At 37.8% G+C, this 25,160-nt stretch overlaps 1 protein-coding gene across 1 annotated transcript in view; it reads right to left on the minus strand.

Moving 5' to 3' along the window:
* Nucleotides 1–212: 212 nt before the first annotated feature.
* TMEM108 (transmembrane protein 108) overlaps nt 213–25,160 on the minus strand; it is a gene marked incomplete at its 5' end in the record, with an annotated part of 121,596 nt that continues 96,648 nt past the window's right edge. The window contains 2 exons of the mRNA XM_081345668.1: nt 213–368; nt 2,373–2,527. Coding sequence (XP_081201794.1) covers nt 246–368; nt 2,373–2,527 — 278 coding nt within the window. The 3' untranslated portion in view covers nt 213–245. The remainder of the gene's footprint in view (nt 369–2,372; nt 2,528–25,160) is intronic.

Raw genomic sequence — 25,160 nt, forward strand, 5'->3', positions numbered from 1 at the left:
TGGGGAAAATCCCCAATCTCAATAATTCAGAGTTTTTTGTTTGTTTGTTTAGAAATAGCTTTTATTTTATAAAGCTGAAGTTTGGTCTGTAAACTTTTTAATCACACTTATAAAAAAGAGAAGGGGAACTGAAAATGTTTCTTGTATTTCATAGCTACTCAAAGATTATATTTATAATATACATATATATTCATATTTATAATTTGAAGATCGTAAAGATAAAATTTGAAGAACTGGAGCAAGGTTCATATTTCAGACACTTGTTCGTGTCCTACAAAGAGCGTCTCTTGACAGAAGGGGTTCACAAGAACCATGCCGGTGTCCCTGTAATCCCCATTGGCTGGAGAACGGGGCTCAGAAAGATGGTCCTAGAAAATATTGAGGGGAGGGGGAGAAAAAAAGATATTTCATCACATATTAACTCTCATAAAATGGAATGTGTTATATTCATTCCTGCCACGCAAATGGATTGTTTTATATAAGGTGCTGTATAATTAAGGTTTGTATGTAGATTAGCTGATTCTAAACTAATGCCCTCCAAGTAGAACTTTCTCATAACCAAGCTGCTTGGGATGAAGGTAAATGTACGTAATTCACCCACAACTGAAGGGCTCCATTGCTTTGAAAGTCTTGGAAGTCTTCCACGTGTAAAATGATGCTCCGTCAGCTGTGTCTAAAATTTCATGATTCAGTTTAAAAAAATAAACAATTAGAGCTAGAGATACAAACTAAGACTTTTAATTTTCCACCATCTAGAAGATCAAATAAATACAAATCACCTCATGCAAGGTTTACTTTTATTCACCTTTACTATATTATTTGCCAAAATTGCACATCACAACTTTGCAAGCAAATCCAGTATTTGAAAAATAGTAGTAACATTTGATTTTAACATGTTAGCAGAAACTAACAAGACAGGATCATCCAGCTATATGCAAATGTTAAAAAAAAGAAGTCTTCGGGAAACATAGCTACATGGTAGTTTAAATCTATGACAAACTTTTCTTTGTCTTTTCTAGCATTGGAAAAAGCCAACATTTTATATGCCATAAATGCTAACTACAGCATAGTATTGCCACTTTCAGGTCTTTAGAAAAAATGTAGTTTCTTTATACCATTGATAAAGATATGGAAGGATAGAAGTTGCAAGATGCAACTTTTCCATAATATTTCCATCATGATGGAAACTAAGTGCCAGATATGCTCTCTGTTAAAATGCCATGGAATCTTCCTGAATTTTCTAGCCACTAAGGGAAAAATATTCAGCAGAATGTTTACCAACAACCAAGCTCATTTGAAAAATGAAAGATTCAGTTGAGAAGATTGTGATATAGAAATAAGAAGTGCTTTCAGATCAGGCTGTTATTTGTGACTGTCCTGTTTCATTCATCAGTACACTTATCTCCCATTTGTATCTCTCCCACATTTTCCCATTTTCTTTTTTAACTTTCCCTCTGCTGAGTGTTATGGAAGAAAAATGCTAGAGCTGCATAACATCTTAATGATACGTGTCACTCATATGGAAACCTCAGTTGATCCTGTAAAGAGCCTTGGTGGCGCAGTGGGCTAATGCCTCCTTAAGTAACACCAGCTGCCTGCAATTAGTGCAGGTTCGCGTCCCACCAGGCTCAAGGTTGACTCAGCCTTCCATCCTTCCGAGGTAGGTAAAATGAGGACCCAGATTGTTGGGGGCAATTAAGCTGACTTTGTAATAATGCCGCTTGGGGTGTGTGTGTGAAAGCCCTAACAAGCAGGCATATACATAGAATGAAGGCTACTGCTAAAGCTTGTAAGCCGCCCTGAGTCTTCGGAGAAGGGCGGGATATAAATGGAATTAAAATAAATAATAAATAAATAAATAATTAATGGACTGCATAAAAAAAGCATAAGATCAGCCTGACTGAACCAAAAGAGCAAATGATGAACTGAGATACTGAAGCTGAACAAAAGGCAGATGGAAAATAAAGAACTATAATCAAAAAGGAATAAAGTGAAACTAGAAAGAACAGGTTAAGTGCAGGAACCAAGTGGGCAAAGAGGGATAAGTCAAGCAAGTGGGGATAAGAGAAAGGAGTGGGACTTTAAAAGCAGGAACTTGGTAAATGATAGGTTTTGGAGTTATATAACAAAAACTACTCATGATAAAGAGTAATTGAATTTAGGGGGAGGAGGAGGAGGAGGAAAGCATATGAACAGGAATTATTGTTCAGGAAGCCAAGGGATAATGATCTAAGATGATTCTTTTGTCTTTAAAGAACTCTGTGAAAATAAACATTTCTCCTGGTTTCCATCACCACGAAGAAGAAAACAGTGGGATATACATTAATCCAAACCTCCCCAGCACGGCTTTGCCAACAGGATTCTAATCTCACCTCAGATGTTTCAAAGGATTGTATTTCTCTTGGCAATTCTACCGCATGCCTGTTGAAGTAGTCCATAGTGATTGCATTGTTCCAATAACTCAGGTTGTTTTCTGGATTTGATGTCTTCTTTTTTCGTCGCATGCAGCACACAGTTAATAGCACAGCTGTCAATACAAACATGTTGGGGTTATGTTGTGAATCAAGTGGACTGATTGTTGGTAGGAAACGTCTAGAGCCTTCTACTCTGTCATTACTGGGCTCTTTCCAACCTCATCTCTAACATACTGCAGCAACTTGATGATGAGATGCATCACCTTTGGAGGCTTCCATTTTAGCTTATATTAACTGATTTAGAGATGGTTTTATTACGAAACTAGACAATCCATGACCCATTGAGTCATCCTTTCAGAGTTATTTCCTTACATAAACAGAGAATATATAAAATAAATTATTTATATTACAATAGCATTTATATTATATCTCTACGAAGCTGAAAATCATGAGGAAAACTGCACCCCAGCATGTCTCTAAGGACCCCCTCCCTCCAGGTAGATTGCTGCTTATTCCCCCTTCCCCAATAGCCAGTTCAGTCTCACCAGAAAATATATTTCCTTGTCTTTCACTCACTGCTCACTGCTGTTAAGATATTTCAAATTTTGCCCTCAATTCCAAATCAGCCAATTGCCAGCCAGTTGGGCACAGGAGCCAGAACGAGGTGGGAAAGGAAGTAGGGATATACCCTTCAATATTCCCTTGTGTCATGCAACCTACAGGTTTCTGGGAAATGTAATTGGAAATCATGGTCATGTGACAACTTTACAAATATAACAAGTGTGAAGATTCTAGAAATTTTAATTACACAGGAGTAATGGGTTTCAGATTTTGCATGCAATCTTTAAATTAGCGGAATTGAGGTATCTTGATTCAAAAATTTTAGTGCTTTGATGCATTATTTGGTTGAAGGCTATAAACAGATGGACAAATAGGCGTGTTTTAGCAGTATATACACAGAACCAATGTAAGTTCAATATTCAGTATCTACATTTTAACTCAAATTTTTATACCTATAGACATCTTAAGTTACAGATCTTATTAGTAAAATTAGCCTTGCCTTTTTAGTTATATTTCTTTCATGTGTGCATTTATGACATGTATGTACTAAGTCAACTCTTACTTTTTCCCACTAAAGACATTCTGATTTTACAAATGCCTAGGAAGGTGGTGGTGGTGGTGATAGTATATTTGCTTTGCGCCAGGTTTTAGAATTCTATTAGGAAAATTCAAAAGTTAATTTAGGAGTTATTAAATTGGGAGCTAGTTTGATGTAGCGATTAAGGCACTAAGCTAAAAACCAGGAAACTGTGAGCTCTAATGCCACCTTGAGCGTGAAAGCCAGCTGGGTGACTTGGGCCAGTCATTCTCTCTCAGTTTAACTCATCTGACAGGGTTGTTGTAGTAGGAAAAATAGGAGGAGGAAGGAGTATTGAGTATGTTTGCTACCTTGAGTTATTTATAAAAATAATAAAGTGAGTCACCACTGTTATAAAGCAAATCACATGGTAAATAAATGAATAAGTGAATCAAAAAATATCCAGTGACTGGTTTTTGCTGGTTTCTGCTGCTCATAAATGCAAGCCAGCTGCCAAGCTCCCAAAAGGGTAATCTTATGATCAGGGAATGATTGTGGCACTTCAAAGATGGGTGATAAATAGCATTTTAAAAGTCATTACATAACAGGTTGTACATTGAAGACTCTCTGTACTTATTTCAAGACTGTCTGTGGGGTTCAAGAACAAGTCTATAAAAGAGACACATCCATCACCAGAAATTTCATGACATTGTGGCTGCAACTATTCATAAACACCTACAAATAAGTTCAACTCAATGGGATAGGCTTTTAGAAGACTGTACCTACAATGCATATGTAGTAATGGTAAATAACATGGAACCCTCCAGGTTTTTTTTATCAGCTGCCAGTATGAAGGACTGTGGGTCTTGTAACTCAGGTTATCTGTAGAGCACCAATTTGCCTACATACTATTTATATTTCTGAGAAAAAATAAATGAAGCAGTTATCCAACTCTATTTGTGCCTTTGAGTCAGCACTGACTCCTAGCAACTCGTCTTTCAGTTTTTAGATTTCAGAACTGATTTGGTATGTTCCTAGGAGAGAATAACTAGCCCAAGGTCACTCAGTTAGCTTTGTTCCTAAGACAGGACTAGAAATCATAGTCTCCAATTTCCAGCCTGGTGCCTTAACCACTACACCAAATAGGTTCTCATGTTTTAAAATGAAAATCAACCACTTGATGTTACAAGTATGAATAAACAGATTAGTAGAGAATTGTATTTAAGCCTTTTTCCTTCATTCCAGTTTTCAGATCAACTCTCCTCCTCCAAGTGAATTTTGAGTAAAAAAAAATGAGCAAAGAAAAATATTCTGTCTCTCCTTTTCAGCAGTTCTCCTTGGCTGCTTTTCCCCAGAAATACGTTTTTTTTCTTGAGGGAGGCTACTGTAATATTTAGGTAAAGGTAAAGGTTCCCCCGCACATGCGTGCTAGTCATTTCCAACTCTAGGGGCCGGTGCTCATCTCCGTTTCAAAGCCGAAGAGCCAGCGCTTCTCCGAGGACGTCTCCATGGTCATGTGGCCGGCATGACTAGACGCCAAAGGCACATGGAATGCTGTTACCTTCCCACTGTAGTGGTCCCTATTTTTCTACTTGCATTTTTACGTGCTTTCGAACTGCTAGGTTGGCAGAAGCTTGGACGAGTAACAGGAGCTCACTCTGTTACGCGGCACTTGGGATTCGACCCGCCAAACTGCCGACCATCTGATCGACATCTGTAATATTTAGTTCAGTCTAAATATTGGTCTTCAGGATTGTTGGTCTTCAGGTCTTCAGAAATGTCTTCAGGTCTTCTTCTAGTCCTAAATCCCCAAGATTTATAATCCTTTAACTAATACACAAGAATAAAAACAAGTTTTAAACTGGAATGACTAATAATTTCACAGTATATTGTCTTCTCTGTTAAAAATTAGCTGTGAGACAGTCTGCTAGTATAATAACAGTTTTGATTTGGATCACTGGAAGATTTATCTTTTTATTACCACTTGAGAATGGCAGCAATTTTATCAAACCTAGACACAATAGTTTTGTTGGCCATTCTCATTTATATTGTGATAACAGCTACTTTTATTGGAAACTTCCCTCCCCACCTGCTAATTGAATAGTTATTACAGAATCGTAAAATTTTGCTCAGTCCAAGAAATCGTAGAGCTCCAAAATGGTACTGTAGTCTCCACTTGAAGATATTTATAGGAAGGGGGAGCATTTCTTCTCCAGGGCATTGATTTCATTAACTCTTACCAATTAGATGCTTCCTGTAATATTCAACTAAAACTATCCTCCTGCAACTGAAAACAAACTAGATGGCATCCTGTGAAACAAAATACCAGATTTGATAAAGCAAGGCATTCATACAGTCTATGAGGCAGTGATTAGGCTAGGAAGAAGAGGAATATGAATTAAGATAACAAACATCTTTTATAAGAAACAACTTTCTGAAAGAATTCTGAGACAATTGAAGCTCTCTTTGAGGTTTGTTAAGACACAGATTTACATTTGCTTATTGATGCATATGTAGATCACAAAAAGCCCCTGGATTAAAATACTGGATAATTCTTCATTGAAAAAGACTGTTGAAACATGGAAGGCTGCAAAAGCCAGTAAGAAGAAATCAATTTTCCTTTCCAATTTATATTGGATAATTTTTCCAAGAGTTCAAAATGGCTTACAGGTGATTCTGCTCTCATAACATGGCTGGGAAAATTGATAAATTCAAAGATAAATTGCTGGAAACAGCTAATTTCCCTAGTTCCACTATACTATCAGGAAATGGAGTATTATGAAGATTTATTCTACTACCGAATCTTAACAGTGGCACCAAACTGAATATTCAAACCATTTGAGAAGTTCAAGATCGTATTACATATGCTTGAAAAGACATATAAATGTTTTAGCTTATCCATTATAAATAATTTTACATATGTGTTGTGAGACATTTGAGTGGGAGCAATCTTGTGATTTTAGCAGTCTCATTGTGGTGGTTGCTGGTTGATTTCTACCTATTTCTCCTTTGTATCCTGAAGGTGGCAGCAGTTCTCTTAATATGCAACAGGATTGTCAGGTGATTGGCAGTGAACCAAAGGGTGCTAGCAGCAACTCCTCCCCAAAAATCAATTTTTCAGGAAAATAAAACAAATTGTTCATCTATCAGATTAAGTGGATTCTTGTGGTCATAACTGATATGCAATACATTCATTTTATCTTTTAAGATTACAAAAAAGCAGTAAGGGAAAAAATATGCTGGGATAATGCGTTTTGTAGTATTATTCTGCCTTGACGCCATGAATGAACCTTAAGTGAAGCAGTTCATTGATGTTACTGTATTGTTAACCCTGAAGCTTAATATGTATTTACCAGGATCTGAGCTAATTTTATTGAGTTGTAGTTATTCTGTTACTGATTTTTGTTTTGTATGATTTATTATTTATATAATTACATAATAATTATATTAAAATGGATTGGTACACTGAGTGCCATACCAAAAAATCTTGGACAGCACTTAGAAAACCTGCACATTTAACAAAATTTTCATCTGTCAACTGCAAAAAGCCACACTGCTTGGATTCACACATATACTACTACACTAATAAATTATGATGCCCTAGGTTCTTGGAAAGAATTTGATTTGTAGGAATGCTTCTCTTCTGTGCCCCGGAAGTAAAAGTGGTGTTTGGGGATGTGAGAAGGGTTTGTTTTTTTGTTTTTTTTTTGCAATAGCACTCCACTGATGGAATGTCTTTTTTCTAAAGTCAAGCTAGTATCAATATAGTTTTGGGCAATATTTTAAATGGCAGTATTTTTCACATAGGTGGATCTTATTGCATGTTACCGATTATTTTTTTGTTGATTGTCTTCCACTCAAAAACCTGCTGATATAGAGGGTGATTTTTATTTAAATAAATATGCAGTATGAAATGTTTTTCACATCTAAGCTTCAGGAATAGCTGTGCTCTGAAGGAGAAACGACGCATATCCCAGTATATTCTGCATGTATACATTCTGCATCCACCGGATGGCACTATGATTGAGAAAAAAGATGTTTTAAATTCATACAGCATACAGCTGGCATGTAATAGGTCTCTGAATGGAGATGATAGTTGACATCTATAAACAAGTAACACATATATATTATTCTAGTAAATCTTCTATGTGCACATAGATAGAAAATATTTGAGGAACCTCTGAAATTTGATCAAAATCTATTACTGGTAATTAGGGTTTAATGACAATCATTTAAGCATGATCCACTATTATAATAAATTCATTACTGGGTTATTTCAATAATGATTAGTAGTTGCTTTATATATTATCTTGATTTGTCTTTTTAATTAGTTTTGCTTGAGCCCCTTTCTTATAAATAAACAAGAAATTAAATTCAAATCAGACCTATTCAGAACTTAGTTGCAAGAGACATATGGATAGTTTTCTGGAAAAGGCCATTTATTTGATTTGAAAGAACTAATCAGTGAAATGAGGCATATACATTTTATACTGTTCTAATAATTCCAGTTTCAATTCTCACCCAATATACAGAGGTTTTAATTTTTTTTTAAAGATCTTTTAATCAACATATAATTTATAGACTTTTAGTATGGAAATTTCAGAATGCGTTGTATGATCCTGCAGACATTCTTCAAACTTCTTCCCAAAGCAAATTGTCAGTGACAGTATCCATAACTTGGTCATTACATGGCATGTTTTCCATGAAACGGTAACTGAGTATTAATGACTATTGATATGAAAAAGTGGTAACTCCAGGAAGACAGCACAAAGTTAAACAGCCTAGCATCTAATTGCATACAACCAAGATGTGATTTAAAAAAACCTCAAGTGGTAATAATATGGATATATTTTAATGCAATCACTTACACTGTATTGGTATTAAAATATGTGAGGAACTGCTTAATACAACTTACCACCATTAAAGAAACTGCCATATAATAAAAGTAAATTGATTCATCTAGCTCAGTATTAACTATACTGAACCTTAGAGGCTCAGAGGTTCCCAGAGATTCAGATAATGTCTTCCAGTTCTACCTAGAAATGTTGTAGATCTTCTATATGAGGCTTGAGAACTTCTGCATATAAAAAAATTAATAAATTAGGTGGTCTACCAGTGACATCTCCTCTTCCAATTATGGGACTTTGAGAAGGTGTTCCAAATGCCAAGTTGTTCCTTTGCTTATCCCCACACTTCATAAAGTGTATACTATCACAGTACTCCAGAACACTGCAGCAAATGCATAGTGACAGTGTCGCATATTTTGCGACTTAATAAACAGAACTGTGAGTTTGTTGGGGGAGGGGGAATGGCTTGAATTAATACAATTTGGGAACCTCTGGCTTATCTGTTTTGGCTACTATTACTGATAAAGTTAAATAATCTTGCAAAAGTTGTATAAATGGTTGACATCTGCAGAACATATATCAGAATTACATTCTCTCTCTTTCTCTCTCATGCAAATTCTGGTTACTGTTCTGATGAAAGAGGTGTCATCAAAATACTGAAATCTCAGGAGACTTTTTAAGAGAGTTGCAGAATATACTAACTTCAAATTGAAATTTCAATGATGCAAGTAACTTCACTGCCAATTTCTTAATCTTTTCTGATGGAATAGCTACTGGCTATAATTAGCTTCTGTTAAGTAATATCAAAAATGAATTAGACCAATTGTGTTTCACAATTATTAAGGTTTCCCACTAAAGCTCTTTTCTCAAGAACTGTATAATGGAGACATTGGGAAAGCGGCATCAGAGGCATTATGCAGGTGAGGTCTCATTTCCACATATGTGGGAACTTTTAATGGCAAAATTATGAAAGGATAATGGATTACTAAGCTGCTGTGCTTTCTCAACTGATCAAAATTATTTGCTGAAAAAAATTGGATGCTCTTGGATTTTATGCACCCTAATACAAACGCTGTATTTACAAACACAAAAAATATGAGAGATCAAAACATAGGCTAATTCTGCTGTGTTCCCAGCACTGCATAGGTGTACAGATATAAGTATGTTGAAATAACTTTGGATGATTATTAATTATATGGGAGTCATATTACAAAGATCAATGAAACTTTATAATTAGGTTGTTCATTTTTTTTCATTATCGATATTTAATACCTGTTATATCCCACAGGGCATAACTTTATAGAGAAACATTCAACTTACAGCATGAGGATACAGGTACACTGATGGCTAAGATGATCCATGCTATATCCACTTTGCTGAGACAAATAGTTGCTCTGTATTGGGGCTTGTCTCTTTCTGTGACATGAGAAACATTTCCTGGGACATCAGGCTTTCTGGTACCAGCAGGTACCAGTCTGTTTAAGAAATTCTCTGTTGCTGTTGAAGTGGAACTTGGCAGCCATGTTGAGGATTCCATAGACAATGTACTGCTTGGCAAGATAACATTATGTCCAGAGGGATGCAATGTGGTAGCTGGTTCCTCAGTAGAGCCTTCTGTTGTATATAAGGAGGAAAGACTGGCATCAACATCATTTTGACTAGGGTGTCCAAAGTCTACTTCTGTTGTTGTCATCCCAGGACCAGAAAAAATGGGCACCTGACTTGTACTCTGACTTGAATTTATCCATGAGTTGTTTCCCCCCAGTATATCCTGTATGTCATACCGTGTGGATTTAAAAGGCACAGTCACCATTTCAGTAACAGTTGATGGACCAATTGTTGGGGTAATGAGACTAATCTCCTGTGTAATCAGTTCTGATGACCTCCCCTTCTCTGTTTCATTAAGGCCTTCCGAGGTATGAATAGAATCACTTGAGTCTGTTGTGGTTCCCTGTAAAGTATTTTGATGGCTGGTGTGAACTGGAGGCTGGGTCTGAAATGGATATTCTGGGGGCCAATTTTCTGTGGTAGCAGAAGAATATAATTCTGTCTTTAGATAAGGTTCTGTAAATGCTGTGAAACTGCCTTGGGCACCCAGAAAGATTTTTTGTTTATTAAGTGATTTCCTGGACAACAAAGCACTCTGGTTATATAAATGATAAGATTCTGTGTTGCCAACAAAATGGCTGCTGCTTAATTTCTTCTGGCCAACAGAAGGAACAGAAGTCTCTGCTAAACTACTGGAATCAGCATCTGCAAGAGTTGTTGTGGGTAAAGATTTGGTTGTGTGATGGCCTCCAACTCCTGGAGTTGTCTCCATAGCTAAAATACTAATATTGTCCATCAGGAGGCTCTGAGATGACACAAGTTGGGGAGTCAGTACCTGAACAGCAAACACTAATTCTTCTGTTAGCACCAAGATCAATAAAACACCTAGAAAAAAATAAAAATGAGACACAATAATTAATGACATGGAAAATCTGAATGTCATCTAATTATAAGCCTGAAGTGCATGATACATAAACAAAATTATATATCTACGTAAAATGCATATACCAATTTTATTACAAAAATGATTCTGAATTTTAAAAGAAATATTATATTATAAAGAGCAGTGTTTTTTTTTAAAAAGGTGCTGGAACTCTCATCTTGGTGGGCGCAAGACGTGGGGGGGGTGGCGCTGCTGCGGTCATGGGTGCGAGGGATGTTGGTGGCGGGCTGCCTCCCTGGGGCTGGAGCTGGCGTGGCTGGTGCTGTGGGAGCAACGGGGCCCACTCTATATGGCGGGGCTGCACAGGGTGGGCGGCTGAGGCGGGGCAGGCCAGGCGATGCAGGGCGGCCACTTAGGCACACAGGGCGAGGCGACGGTGGCACAGTTCCAGCACCAGCTAGGCCACCAGCCTGGCTGACACGGGTGAGCACAAGGAAGGAGTGCACATGGACTCTGCAGAACCCACCTCCCACTCCTTATCCTCTCTTACTTACCTAGTTGAGATGGTATAGTTGGGCAGCAGGGAGGGATGCAAAGTTCCTGCCAACTCGCCTTCACTGCAGACAACTTGCCAGTGCAACGTTTACCGGCCAGGTCTTTTGGCACACTCAGCAGCAATTCTTACTGGCTTTCGAAAGCCAATAGGCTTTTGAAAGCCAATAGAGGGAGTAGCATAGCTTGTGCAAAAGCTTTTGTGTGTGTGTGCAAAAAAGGGTGCCAGAACGCCATTCTGAGCATTCTATGAGAAAAAAGCCCTGCTTTTATGTTTTAATCTTATGATTTTAAAAATATTGTAAGTTGCCCCAAACCTCACCATGTGGATTGCATACAAATATTATATAATTGGTAAATAAAGGTAGAACATATGTTAAATATACATCAAATGATAATATGCTTCCCTACAAAGTCAATTCTTGCTCAGTGACAGACCAAGGAGTTAACTCAGAAAGACAGGAAAATCTAGAAGAGGTCTGTGAAACTTGTAGAAGGGAAAGGCCCACACTGATAAATTAAAAATCTTTATGGTCTGCAAAGGAATGCTGGTGGGCTAATCAATGATTTGTAGAGGAGCATCTACAGTGTTGGAGTTTGTGGTCATGGTAAACCATGGAGGCACTAGGCAACATGACTTTCAGGGCAGTGGTGGTGATTTTATTACTTTTTTTTAAAAAAAAAGTCTGTGCTCTGTCCAAGGGTGCTTGGTAGGCTGCATGTACAGGCCTGGTCTAGAATTTATTTTGGAGCATTCAACTATCTAGATAATTCTGTGTGTGACCAGCCATACGCTAAATAAATAACTATCTAGAGCAGGCATGTCAAACTCATTTTGTTTTAGGCAACTTCTTATAAAAGAATTGCCATTAATTTGTTTCAATATAATAATTAAATCAATTTTTCACTTGATTTCAAATTAAATGAATTATATTGGTTGACAATGAGATTTTTTTTTAGTACAATTGCCAAATGCAATAAACTGGTTTTAGGTATATGTGTGCACTAATTATTTCAACACCAATACATTTTAGCAACATATTCTATTTGTAAATGAATGCAAATGCAAATTATACAATTTTTTGTGCAAAAATAAAACAAAATAACAGATTTAAGAGCTGTTATCATTAGTTATCCTTAGATAAAAAATAATTCCATCATCCAAAACTTTGTTATACTGTATTTAACAAACAGATGCTTTGGGATTAAAAAAAATGACTACATTTGATTGTGTATCACCATGGCATTAAAACAAAATTCGAACAGTGCATGAAAAATAAAGGTTCCCTAAACGTCTGCTGGCTATATCTATACATTTTCGTTGATAGCACTCTATTGCCTTCTTTTTAGCCTTTTTTTCCCAACTTCTCAGCTTAAAAAAGCCAAGGCACCGGAAGCTGAAAGTTACAGAGACTGTTTAAGCAGGTTGCTAAGCAACCTGTTCACACTCGGCCCTTCTTACCCTCCCACTTTTAAATTAGCCTGTACGGATCATATTTCCTTCGATTTGAGCCATCTGAAGGCCTGTCGCTGCGATGCATTCTGGTGCTCTGCAACCTGGCTGCCTGAGAAGAATTTGGCTCTCCAGAACAGTTTCCTTCAGCTTTGTATCAAAATTTGTATCAAACATTGGAATTCTTAAGGCCATGTTTGGTATTTCCCAGCAATCTGTTACTGGAAGGAAAAAGCAATCCCTGCTGCATTACTGATCCCAGAGAAGCATTTGCATGTATGCAGGTATCCTTAGGGTGCCATAGTTATGGATGAGAAATATTGGTTGCAAAGTTGGCATTTCTGGATGTAATACAGATATTTTGGACTTATTTTTGTTTCTTTGCATGTTTGATATTTTTAAAAAGGCATATGCTAACGACTACGCTTATGCACATATGTAACATCTTTTGCTAGGATACATGACCACTGCTTTTCCAGAATGTGAAAAGTGAAAGATTGTGACTAAACAAAATTTTAATGTACATATAATACCACCAGACATTATTTTAGCCTTTTTAATAAATGTTGTTATTGATGTTAAGCTCACCATGGAAAACATCATATATTATTATGTATATACTAGGTTAATTATTTAAAGACTGAAGTGCAACATAACTAGATTCTAAATAATCTATTTTTCAAAACACACAACAGTCCAAACAGTAAAAGTAAAGTCCAAATTAAGACTATTTCATTCTTAAGAATTGTTTAATTTAAAGTGGTTTAGTTGTAATAGATGGTTAGATTCAAAATAGTTTTCAAGAGTATGTACAAAAGATACTATTTTTTTCTAGCATCAGCTAAATTAGACATATTACATTGAGAAAAATATTTCTTTCCTGTTACCTTTATTGATTTCATTGCAGAAATGTTAACATAGGAAATAGATTATTTTGTTATCTAATTTTACCTTCCAAAAGTCAGAAGCAGATGGAAAATGTGAGGTTCTTTCCTGTTGGCTTTTTTGAATTAGCTGTTTTAGATTCCAAAAGTTTAGTTCCTAAAGAAGTAACCCTGTAAATAATTTTAACGTCCTCCTCTAGTGCAGGCTCTTTTATGACTCATGGACTTCAACTCCCAGAATTCCTGAGCCAGCATGGCTCAGCTTGGAAACCTCTCCCTTTCCCCTCAGCATGGCTGGCTCAGCATTTTTGGGAGTTGAAGTCCACAAGTCATAAAAAAGGGCCAAGATTGCCTAGCCCTGCAATAGGCTTTCAGAGGGAGATTTTATTTATTTTTTTGCAAAAACAAAAGGTGCCGGAACGCAGTTCTGAGCGTTCTATGAGAAAAAAAAAGCCCTGATAAAGAGAAATAAAATACCATGGTATCATCATGCCATAATAGGCCTGGAAATCATGCTTTTGTCAAGATCATCTTTCTCAGCTGGAGTTCTGTGGAATCCTAGCTTTTGTAAGGTTGCTAGCAATTCCATGAGAGATTATAATTGGATTTTTTAAAAAAACACAAAAATTTGCACAGTGCACAGTGCCAGTGCTTGCTATGGTGGGAATTTTTATGGGCCATAACTCAGCAGCTAGAGAGCTACTTTGTTGTTGTTATGTAATGTGTGGGTTAAAAGCAAATTGCATTGTGAAGTTTTCCTATTTTTTGCCATTTTTAGTAGAGTTCCCTAAGACCTGAAAATTATTTCAAGGTTTCCTCCAGAATAAAGGACTAAAACTCACAATTCCCCCACCCCCATTTGTAGCCTAGTGCCTTAACCACTACATCAAACACGCTTGCTCTCTCTCTCTCTCTCAAAAAAGCGAAGTATTTTAAAAATATTTTTAAAAATAATGCATATATTGAAAGAGCGTGAAATGTCCATTGGCCTCTTTGGGTTGAAAGTACCGAAGTCAGTCGCTAAAATAGAGAGGGGCAGGGACCAGGACCTTGATTCTGGGAAGCTTTCAGGATCTTAAAATCATTGGTCTTTGACTGTAATAAAGGTTGAATCTTTTTTTTTAAAAAAAAGGTCCGAATTACACTTATGGATGCAGCATTATTCTGTGTTACATATGACAGAGGCAGAAAAGGAAATATAAAATCATGATAAAAATCACTTGATAGTGAGATGGGCTGCATATAAATTTAATAATAATGATTCTTAGAACAGCTTACGTTCTGTGACAATACCTTTAATCCCATCAAAAATCGACATTGGCCTATCCCAAGTCCTTGGGAAAGACTCACTAGCTGGATAAAAACACCAAATCTAATCTGAAGTTCTGGCTGACTATGCGATTAACCATAATAATCTTATTATTTATTGCTTATCCAAAAAAGCTATTGTTGATAATATGAAAAACAGTATGGTATTGGACCTACTGACATATAAAGGTAAAGGTAAAGGTTCCCCCGCACATGCGTGCCAGTCATTTCCAACTCTAGGGGCCGGTGCTCATCTCCATTTCAAAGCCGAAGAGCCAGCGCTTGTCCGAGGACGCCTCCATGGTCATGTGGCCGGCATGACTAGACACCAAAGGCGCACAGAATGCTGTTACCTTTCCACCGTAGTGATCCCTATTTTTCTACTTGCGTTTTTTATGTGCTTTCGAACTGCTAGGTTGGCAGAAGCTGGGACGAGTAACAGGCGCTCACTCTTATTACGCGGCACTCGAGATTCGACCCACCAAACTGCCGACCATTTGATCGACAAGCTCAGCGTCCTAACCCACTGAGCCACCGCGTCCCTATTACTGACATATATGCTATAATAAAAAATAGAAAATCTCTATTCAAGTTGCAAGAAACAGAAATAAGCTTATTAAAATCAAAGAACTGGAAAGAGCCATTAAAAATGACTTTAATGGCCCCTTCCAATTCTCTGATTCTAAGAAACTCATTTCTGTTTCCTGATTTATTTAATAAATAAAGTCATTAAGTTAAATAAATAGATGATTACAATCATTTACTCTCTGTAAGAGTCCAAATTAAAACATCCATGATAGCCTCTGCATTTCCAGCAAGGGGAACCTATCATCTTCTCTGGGTAACTGCGTCCTTTATCCAGCTCTTTATCCAGCTCTTTATCCAGCTCTTCGACTGTAATCTCTAACATGAATCCATTATCCCATAAGTTCACTCTGAATGAGAGAGAACAAGCCCCTGACTTTCTTGCGTCTTAACTTGAGGGTGTTTCATTCACGTTTCCTCATGCAATTTGTCCCAAAATGGACACTTCTATCAATGGAAGTGATAGAATATCAGCATTATTATAGTGTCTGTTTGAAGGTCATGTTTGTTATTCACTAGAAACACTTCTGAGCTCCAATCCGCTGTCTGTTGGACAAAGTATCTCCTAAGAATGCCCAAGTGAGCTATAACTTTTCTTGGTTTGTATTATTTTACAGCATACAACAGATGGGAGAAAAGAACCCAGAGGTAAACATAGGCTATGGATTAGCTTAAGTTAAAGCCCATCCAGATGGCTCAAGCAAATGAAATGTGTCATGCATGACAGGGGAAACAAAAGGTGAGAGACCACATGGCTAAGACGGAAAATTCTTTCACAGTGAGGAAATCAGTGACTGTTTGAGCATGAGTACAAAGCAAATGGGCAGAACTTTTTCTGGCTGAAAGTTTAAGCTCAGATGCACAACCATTTATACTGTACCTCCAATCATGATTTTTGCTGGGATTATGAAAGGGGGAAAAAATACTATACCTTCAAAATTGTAGGTAAATAATTTAATTCTGGGCTTTAATGGGTTATTAGTTTGTCATCATTTTTTTTTAAAAAACTAGATGTTTCCCCAAATTTGGTGACTTCCTGATGTACTTGTTCACATTACCCAAAGTTCCAAGTCAGAGGAGTAGGAAGAAAGTTCTACAGAGCTTCTGAAGAACCATTGGCATCACAGTATAAATGTCCTTTTAGGATGCCCTAGTTTAATACATTAACTCCTTCATGTTCTAGAAATTAATGGCCACACAAACATTAAGCTTTTCTGTAGGAAACATATCCTTTCGACCTTATTCAGTGGGATGGTGAATTTAGATTGAAATTTTATGTATAACAGAAAAGCCAAAAAAACTAATATCTCCTTTGAACTGGATTCCTGGTGACTACATATGTATATTTATATTGTTCTCCTGGCAATAATACATGGATTTTTGTTTTTTAAAAATTCTAATTTAGGCTACCTCTGTGATAGACTAGACATGCTGAGAGTTTTCAGACTAATACTTTGTGGCAGGCTTACACATTCACATTGGCTGGCACACAGAACCACCTTTTAATCAGAGCAGCAGCAATATTTTATTTATTTGTAATCTGCCTATATTACTTTTACAAATAACTTTAAAGCGGCAAATGTCTACCACACTTTCCTCCTTCATATTTCCCCACAACAATCCTGGCTGAGAGAAAATGATTGGCCCAAAGTCACTCGGCTGACTTTCATGGCTAAGACGTATAAAGCTTATTTTTGGTAAGATCTTCGGGATAAGTGTCTTGGAAGTGAGTAATTAGAGCTATGCCTAATACAAAGATTTACAAATGATGTCACTGAACTGTCTTCTTTGCTGAGCAAAGGTATTTTTTGGGGGGGGGATGGATATTGAAGGAGTCTCTTTAAATCTCAGGGAAATAAAAGGAATGCTTCCTACTAAGTCTTTGGATTAAGTTTTAATCATTGTATGAATTTCAGTTGAAAAAGTTAGTTCCTACATAGTCGTTTTCCGCCAAAGCAAAGAGCACTTTCTTCCACATCAAAGCACGACTTTCCTCAAGTACTCAGTCCTTCCATCACCACCAATTTTGGCCATGGTAACAAGATAAATACAGCCTTTTTTATCAGCTAATATAGCTTGAAAAGCAAAGGCAGAAGCAGATTTTTGTGCTCAAACCTGCTCAATCTTTATTTGGTTCCTTGAACTAAGAAAGCAAAACTAATTCGCATTCTTCAAATTAGAAAAAAATATGCTACTGGAAAGGAAGATTATACCAGCTTGCAACTTCTATAGAAAGCAAACAAAACATTGATATATCTCAACGAATATTCTGATGCACTGCTTAATTTGCAGGAATCGACTTTCTTTTAAACATGTAAAACTTTTTGTCATGAAATCTGTCAGTGTTACATCATCTTTTAAAATTTAAACATCATTTGTTTTAGAGTCTAGGACTAGAAATCAATTCATGTATTTGTTTCTGAAGTGGGAAAGGTACATCTTTTGCTGCCTAACCTTCATGCAGGGAACAATTTATCTGAAATGAATAAACTATAAAACATCATTGTACATCAGATTTCAGATATTTCAAATTTAATGGTGTGGGGTTTTCTTTTTCTTTTATTTGCTTAATATTTTGGAGATGCTGGACTAAAGAAGTTATCAAATATACTAGCCCCCTCCCTCCTGATGCCAGACTGATTTGGCAAATAAGTTTTTTTTCTAATTAGAAATGAGCCTCTGAATAAACCGCCAATTAATGAAAAAATAGTATGTGTGAGTCTTCAAAGTTTCTGTCAGGAACTGTCCCCCCTTTCTCTTGTTACATCATTTTGTTTCATTCTTTAGAAACCATTTTGCCAAAATACAAATGGATTTGGCAGCAAATGATCCATGAAACATTGTTCAAATTATGATATTTCTGTCAAACCTTAGATGCCTCCACAATTATATTGAGGGGTGTTGGGGTGTTTCATTTAGGAACATTATTCAAAGACTGATCTCCTGGGAAGGACACTTTATTTTTTGAAGATAGCAGGAGGTTAATATCCACTTCTTAGGAGTAGGTGCACTAAAGGAAGAGATGAATACATAAAAGTATTGACCCCAACCGTTGTGGCTTCAAAGCACAAAGCACAATTTATAGCATCCCTGTCCACTGATCATCTGGTTGAGGCTGATGGGAGTGTATCCAAAACATAGCTGAGGAAGACTACACTACAGCAGGTACAGTGTGTTCAGTAGAAGCCCTAAAAATTCTGTGTCTAAAATATATGGAGAATTAAAGGGAGAGTCGGGAGTGAAGGCCATTCAGGCAGTCAACGCTAACCGCTTGGCTTGTTTCTCAGCCATTTGCAGTTTAACGAGAACCACCCAACCAATCCGTTTGTCACGAAGGTTTGTTTCCACAGAAGCCAATTCGGTCCAAAAAATAAGAAGCGCCGTTTACTCTCGGCTTATCGAGCATTCGGAACAAAAAAATTGTATAAACAGAACACTGATACCACCGGCCATCCAGGCGGTTTCCATTTCTGTGCAAGTCGGGCGGAGAAAAAGCGAGATTCCTTTAGGGTAAAGCAGCAGCTGCTACTGGAAAAAAAACGCATCAGACAGCCGCGTTTTCTGGAAACGATCACCTGGACCATTTAATAACCTCTTGCAGAAGGAGGAGGGCGACGGGAATAGAAATGGGGGTGCGGCAGCGACTCACCTGAAAATATCATTTGGACTCGACGTCAGCAGACATTCTCACCTGCCGGCTTCATGCGGACTTCCAAACGGCTTCATAGCAAGACGTCGAAAAGCCAAAGCCAGAGATCGCTCGCAAATGCTGGCATCTTTTGGGGAGCCGAGAGGACAGGAACAGACTACGTAGGCGTGTCTTGCGGAAACAGCTTCGCGCCGGTTCTTTTGCAGAGGTTTGTTAAAGCGAGGACCGCGCACGGCTTTTTAGTTACCAAGTCCTGTTTCTCCCCGCCCCCAGCAAAAGCTGCTTTGTATTCCACTTCTAGTGATTCGGCCCCCCCACACCCTCAATGATCCCCGCCCAATACGACATTGGTCTTCTACAATGCGGCGCCGCTCTCCGATCCCACAAGCATCTCGAACTGCGCTGGTTTGCTAGCGGAGCAGCCTTCCCCTCCAAATGTTATCTGGCTGAGCGGCAGGCAGGCAAAATTGGCTGCATCTTTCCGAGACCCGCTCTCCAGCCTCTTGGAACGATCCGGATTAAAAACAAAACAAAACAGGATGTAGGAAGAGAAAAGCAGTGCTGGCAATGATCTCTGGGGTGATCCTTTGTGGGCCTCAATAATTTCAATGGGCTGTTAATTTATTTAAATGACGTAATAATCGTTGGCCCACTTAAGCCCACTGATCTCTACCTCAGGCAACCAGATCTTAAGTGGCCAAAATAGCCAAGGGCCGGCTGTTCCACTACCCCTATGGGCACGACTCAGATTGAGGAGAGGCAGGAAACCCTTATTTAGAGTTTAGCCTTGAATTCAGTAGCTCATTCATCCAAATCAATCAGGTTTACCTACTGTCTTGTTCTTAAGGGGTGATCTTCACAAATCATGCTAGTCAATATTAACAAGTCAGATTTGGCCTTATTGCAAGACATGAGGCTAGCCATTATAACAGAATAACAGAGTTGGACCTTCTAGGTCATCTAATCCAACCCCCACCCAAGCAGGAGACCCTACACCATTTCTGACAGATGACAGTCCAGTCTCTTCTTGAAAGCTTCCAGTGATGAAACTCCCACAACATCTGAAGGCAAACTGTTGTATTGGTTGTTTTCACTGTCAGAAAATTTCTCCTTATTTCTAGGTTGAATCTCTCTTTGATCAATTTCCTTCTCTTATTCCTTGTCTGGCCTTCAAGGGGTTTGGAAAATAGCTTGACCCCCTCCTCTCTGTGACAGACCCTCAAATATTAGAACACTGCTATCATGTCTCCCCTAGTCCTTCCCTTCACTAGAATAGCTATGCCTAGTTCCTGTAACCGTTCTTTATTATTTTGGAAAACAGGTAAAAATGGCCTTTAGCTTTGCTTAATACTCCTCGTTTGGATATGGCAAAACAGCTTTTTCCTCCTTTCTCTGTGTCTCTTTCCTATTCAGTATATTTTCCCTCAGAAGATTTTCCAGACCAATCAGCAGAAGGAGCTTCTGCTTGGCAGAAAAGATGTTTCTATTAACAGAAGAGTCCCTTCCCAATTCCTTTCCAACCTGCACATCCTGAATTATGGAACTTTCATCACTGCTGTGTTCAAATGGCCTTCACACCTCCTTAAGTTGGCAGAAAACTATTATCAGGAAATGCTACTGCTTTCTTGCTTCTATTATAACTCAGGGGTACCCAACCTGTAGGCCGCGGCTGAGTTGTGGGCCATGGTCTGCTGGCTACTGGACCGCAGGACAGGCTGGCCAGTGCCCACTCATGTGCGTGTGCACCCCCTTGCCTGTGCTAGTGCCACAGCCATGGGGTGCAAAAACAGGACACTGCACCATAGGGCCCAAAAATGGGCCACCACTGTGCCTCGCGGGCATGAAAATGGGATGCTGCCATGCCTCAGGGCACAAAAATGGGCCGCCACTGTGCTGCAGGGCACAAAAAGGGGTCCCATACCACGGGGCATAAAAATGGGCCACAGCGGCACTGCAAGGCACAAAAACAGCCACTGCTGCACCACGGGGCACAGAAACAAGGCGCTGCACCCTGCAAGAACAGGGCAGGGCTAGTGACTATCACACTGGTGCTAGCCCCACCCCATTTGCAGCATGTGCATGTTCGCAGTCCCATGCGCATGCCTGCACACGCGCATGTAAAATTCTTCCCCCTCCCTTTTCCTCCAGTCCGCCAACCGACAAAAGTTGGTGACCTCTGTTTTAAGTCATCTAATTTCTCTCTAAAACAATGGCTGGCATAGGCTTAACACCTATGACTATTCTTGGACAGTATTAAATTGAGAGGGGGGGAGGAAGCAGGGAAAATATTAACACCTGTACAGTTTAGAATAATATAAACCTGTCTCTTCATGGACTTGGGATGGGGTGAAAGAAATGCCATGAGAATATGGTAGAATAGTTTTTTTTACCAGGGCATCTTTGTGGTACCATGGTTAATTGCAAGTAGATGCCCTGTGAAATTTAGAACAGATCAAGTTCACCATATAGGAAATCCAATACTGATACAACCACCACAAATGAAGCTTTCTCTACCATTTGGTTAAAATTAGAGAGGCAGAATGCATATTCCGTTTTTCAATTGAGATGGCTGGGAGAATAAGAGAGAAAAGGAGAGGCAGCATTGCTTATAAATCTTCTCCCCTATAGCATCAAATGAGCCATGGCAGAGATGCTGGGAAACTTCCTCCTGAGATATTCTGGTTCAAGTGAAAGTCATTTCTTATTACACTTAATGAGATAAGGACAGTCTTAAAAAATAATGTCATCTTGATTTAGTGTAGCAGAGACAAAGAGACAATATATTTTATAATTTCCTTTTGGGATTTGAGTTTAGGAAAGAAAATTAAAGGCATTTAGCTCTAGTTTTGTCATCTATGAATCAGAACTCAACAGATCTGAGTGGGCTGATGGGTTCTCCCCTTTTATTGTCAACTACTGCTGGGTATGAATGGACCAGTTGTAGACACCTCAGTCAGAAAGAAGGAAAAGTTTAAAATGCCATTTGCATAGGCAACGAACTTGGATAGACAATTTGTCCAAATTTTGTCAGGTTTAAAATGTTTTAATCCTTTCTTAAGGGCAATATTTTCCTTCATTGGTGATAGTATCATCATCGAGATTTAAGTGAAATATAGAAAATACCAGTTAGAAATTCAACATTTTGAATTTCAACATTCTCTTTAGTTAGAAATTCACTAGCTGATCATAAAGCAGCTGCATGAGCCATAATATGATTTATTTGATTTTACATTTGCTAGTTTACATTAATGTAGTCACTTACTATTTAGTCAATACAAAATGATAATCTTTGAATGTGAATTGGACAACTATACTTTGACTTTAAATTCTTTTCCTCTGCTTAGTGGGGAAAATGACAGATGTTTTTGAAGTATCTTGAATATTCCCAAAAACATTCTCCTAATTGTTGTGATGCTATCAGAACAGTAGATATTAACTACAGTAAGTTTCAACATTATAAATATAATGGTATTTGCTGAAGACATGAAAAAGAGACCTAGAGCATGTTAATATATAATTTAGACTTGATTTGTCCTCATTCATATAGCATCTGCCCTTCTATATTCTATTCTGTGTTTTCCCAGCCATTATTCAGCATCATTTTGGCTGGTAAGCTGCTGTTGCAAGACATACAATAGATATGCAGCTGGGGGGGAGGGGTCAGTCATGTCTTCCCTCCTTCCCTCTTGCTTGCTGTTGTATACTTGCTATTTACCTGACTATATGACCTTTGGTTGCCAGTGGGTTTCATCGCTTTTAAGGTACTTGAGTGGAATTCCAAGAGTGAAGAAATGGATTTCTACCATGGATAAAACAGGACTTTCAGAGATCAAAGATTTTCTTGTACCAGACTGTCAGAAATGCCAGCTCTATGAGAGTAGAGCACAAAGTTGAAAAAGAGAATACAAAAGAGGGCTTTACTATATAGGTTATTCACTGTTTTTTTTTAAGTTAAACCTTTTGGTATATACCAGTCTGCTGGTATATACCAATCTGCTCTCTAGATTTACAAGAACCAGTTTTCAGAATCTGTGCATTCTGGGAATCATAACTATAAAACAACTAGAAGACACCTCATTGAAGAAACATGGGAGTAGATAAATCTGAAGTGTGTGAATGCAAACAAAGAACTGTTAACAGCAGTATGGATCTTAGTTCTCCTTTGTCTATAAAATTAAAGACAATTCATGATACAACTGCCCAGTATCTCCTTTCCTAATTCAGTCTTCTGCTCGACCTTCCCAAATCTAGTCCTGAGAATCAGTATTTGATATGGTTAGGGAGTTAGCAGAAACTGCTGTCTCTTTTCTATGACTAAAGAAACAGCTTACAAAGAAAGACATTATGAACTTATAAAAATGAAATTACAAAATATATATAAAAAAGAGTAAACCCTTTGAAAGAAAGAAGTTGTCCATTTCTGATTTGGCAGAACATTTGTGTTAGGTCCTTAAAGGTACAGCTATATTTACAGAGGCAGAACAGTTGTCTTGTTTCTTTAGATTTCATATCTCACCTGAAAAAACTCTAATTGTTTCTCTTTGATGTTGTTATGGGTGGCTAAATGCTTACAAAACTGCAAAAATGTTGCAAAACTTTTGAATGAGCCTCCTTTGGAGTTCTAGTGATTTTTAGCATGTGTTTATGTATAATACGGAGATAGACAAATGGACAGATGGATGTTTCTTGGTGATATTTACAGAGAACAGAAATAATAAAAGCAACATAAAATATTTTAATTATTGGACTGATATGTTGGCATGTCAAGAGGGGCCCAAGTTTAGAGTCTTTGCAGTGCTGTAAACAGCACAGGCCAGATCTCAAGACCATTCGCAACAAAGATATATTTTGGAATGAAGAAGATGGATTGATTACATTCAGAATAAATATGGGACTAAAAAGTTTCATTTAGCATTTGAAGTATTAGATTTATAAGATTTATTATTATTTAGTTATTTTTAAGGAGAGTTAAAGTGCGATAGGATTTAAAGTGTTATTATAGTTAGTTAGCATATTATAGTTTAAGATTGTTAGGGTCAATACCCTGTATTATGCTCTGGGAAGTCGGGGGGGGGAGGGGAAATTGGAACATGTATCTGTAAAACTCTTTAATAAAAAAAAGAATCTTTGAAGCTTTATTTAGATATTCCTAAGAAATGCAGTCAGTCTGGCAAGATTCTTCTAACATTGTTGACCAGCAGTAAAACTACTGTTGCAATTCTTCACCAGAGATTCTCCTTGCTTTTGCTTTAACTTCATCCTTCTGCATGTGAGAATCATTTCTGTTATTCACCCCTGTGTCCTAAAGTGTATAGTTGGCAAAGTGGCAGCAGGATGGGGTGGTGAGTTTACTTTCCTCTGATCAGATACTGAATGATTCTAACTGATTGCTTGAGCTGACTGAGCAACTTCACAAAGAACATTGGACACACCTTGTGCTAATGAGTGTGAAAGCTTACGTCATTTTAATATAGCATTTTTTTATTACACATTACTTGATTAATTGATTTAATAACAGATGTGAGAGCCAGGAATACAGACATGGCATCTGAAACTCTTGCTCTGTTGTTTCAAAAGATGGGATAAATTAGAAATTCATTATTCAAGATGAAGTAGGGAGCAAATACAATAAAAGCAGTGAACTATTTGACAATATACTCTGTTGGTGATTTAGTTTCTAGTGAAAAATTAATTCTTTTCTTGTGATTTGTTTTAATGTTTCTTGCTGATATGATTCATTTCCTGTAAATGCCAGAGTACTTTTTATGAATATTTCTCTGTGTTAAGACCAGGGCTTTTTTCCTCATAGAACGCTCAGAACGGAGTTCCGGCACCTTTTTTGGATAGAACCTTGTAGGGTAGGCAAGGCGGGTTGTATGACATGTGTGAGTTCTGGCACCTTTTTCTTTTACAAAAAAAGCACTGGTTAAGACTATGGCAAATGTTGCCAGGAGTGTGC

The sequence above is a fragment of the Vipera berus genome, assembly GCF_964194415.1.
Source record: "Vipera berus genome assembly, chromosome: Z".
In the NCBI taxonomy this organism is placed as follows: Eukaryota; Metazoa; Chordata; class Lepidosauria; order Squamata; family Viperidae; genus Vipera; species Vipera berus.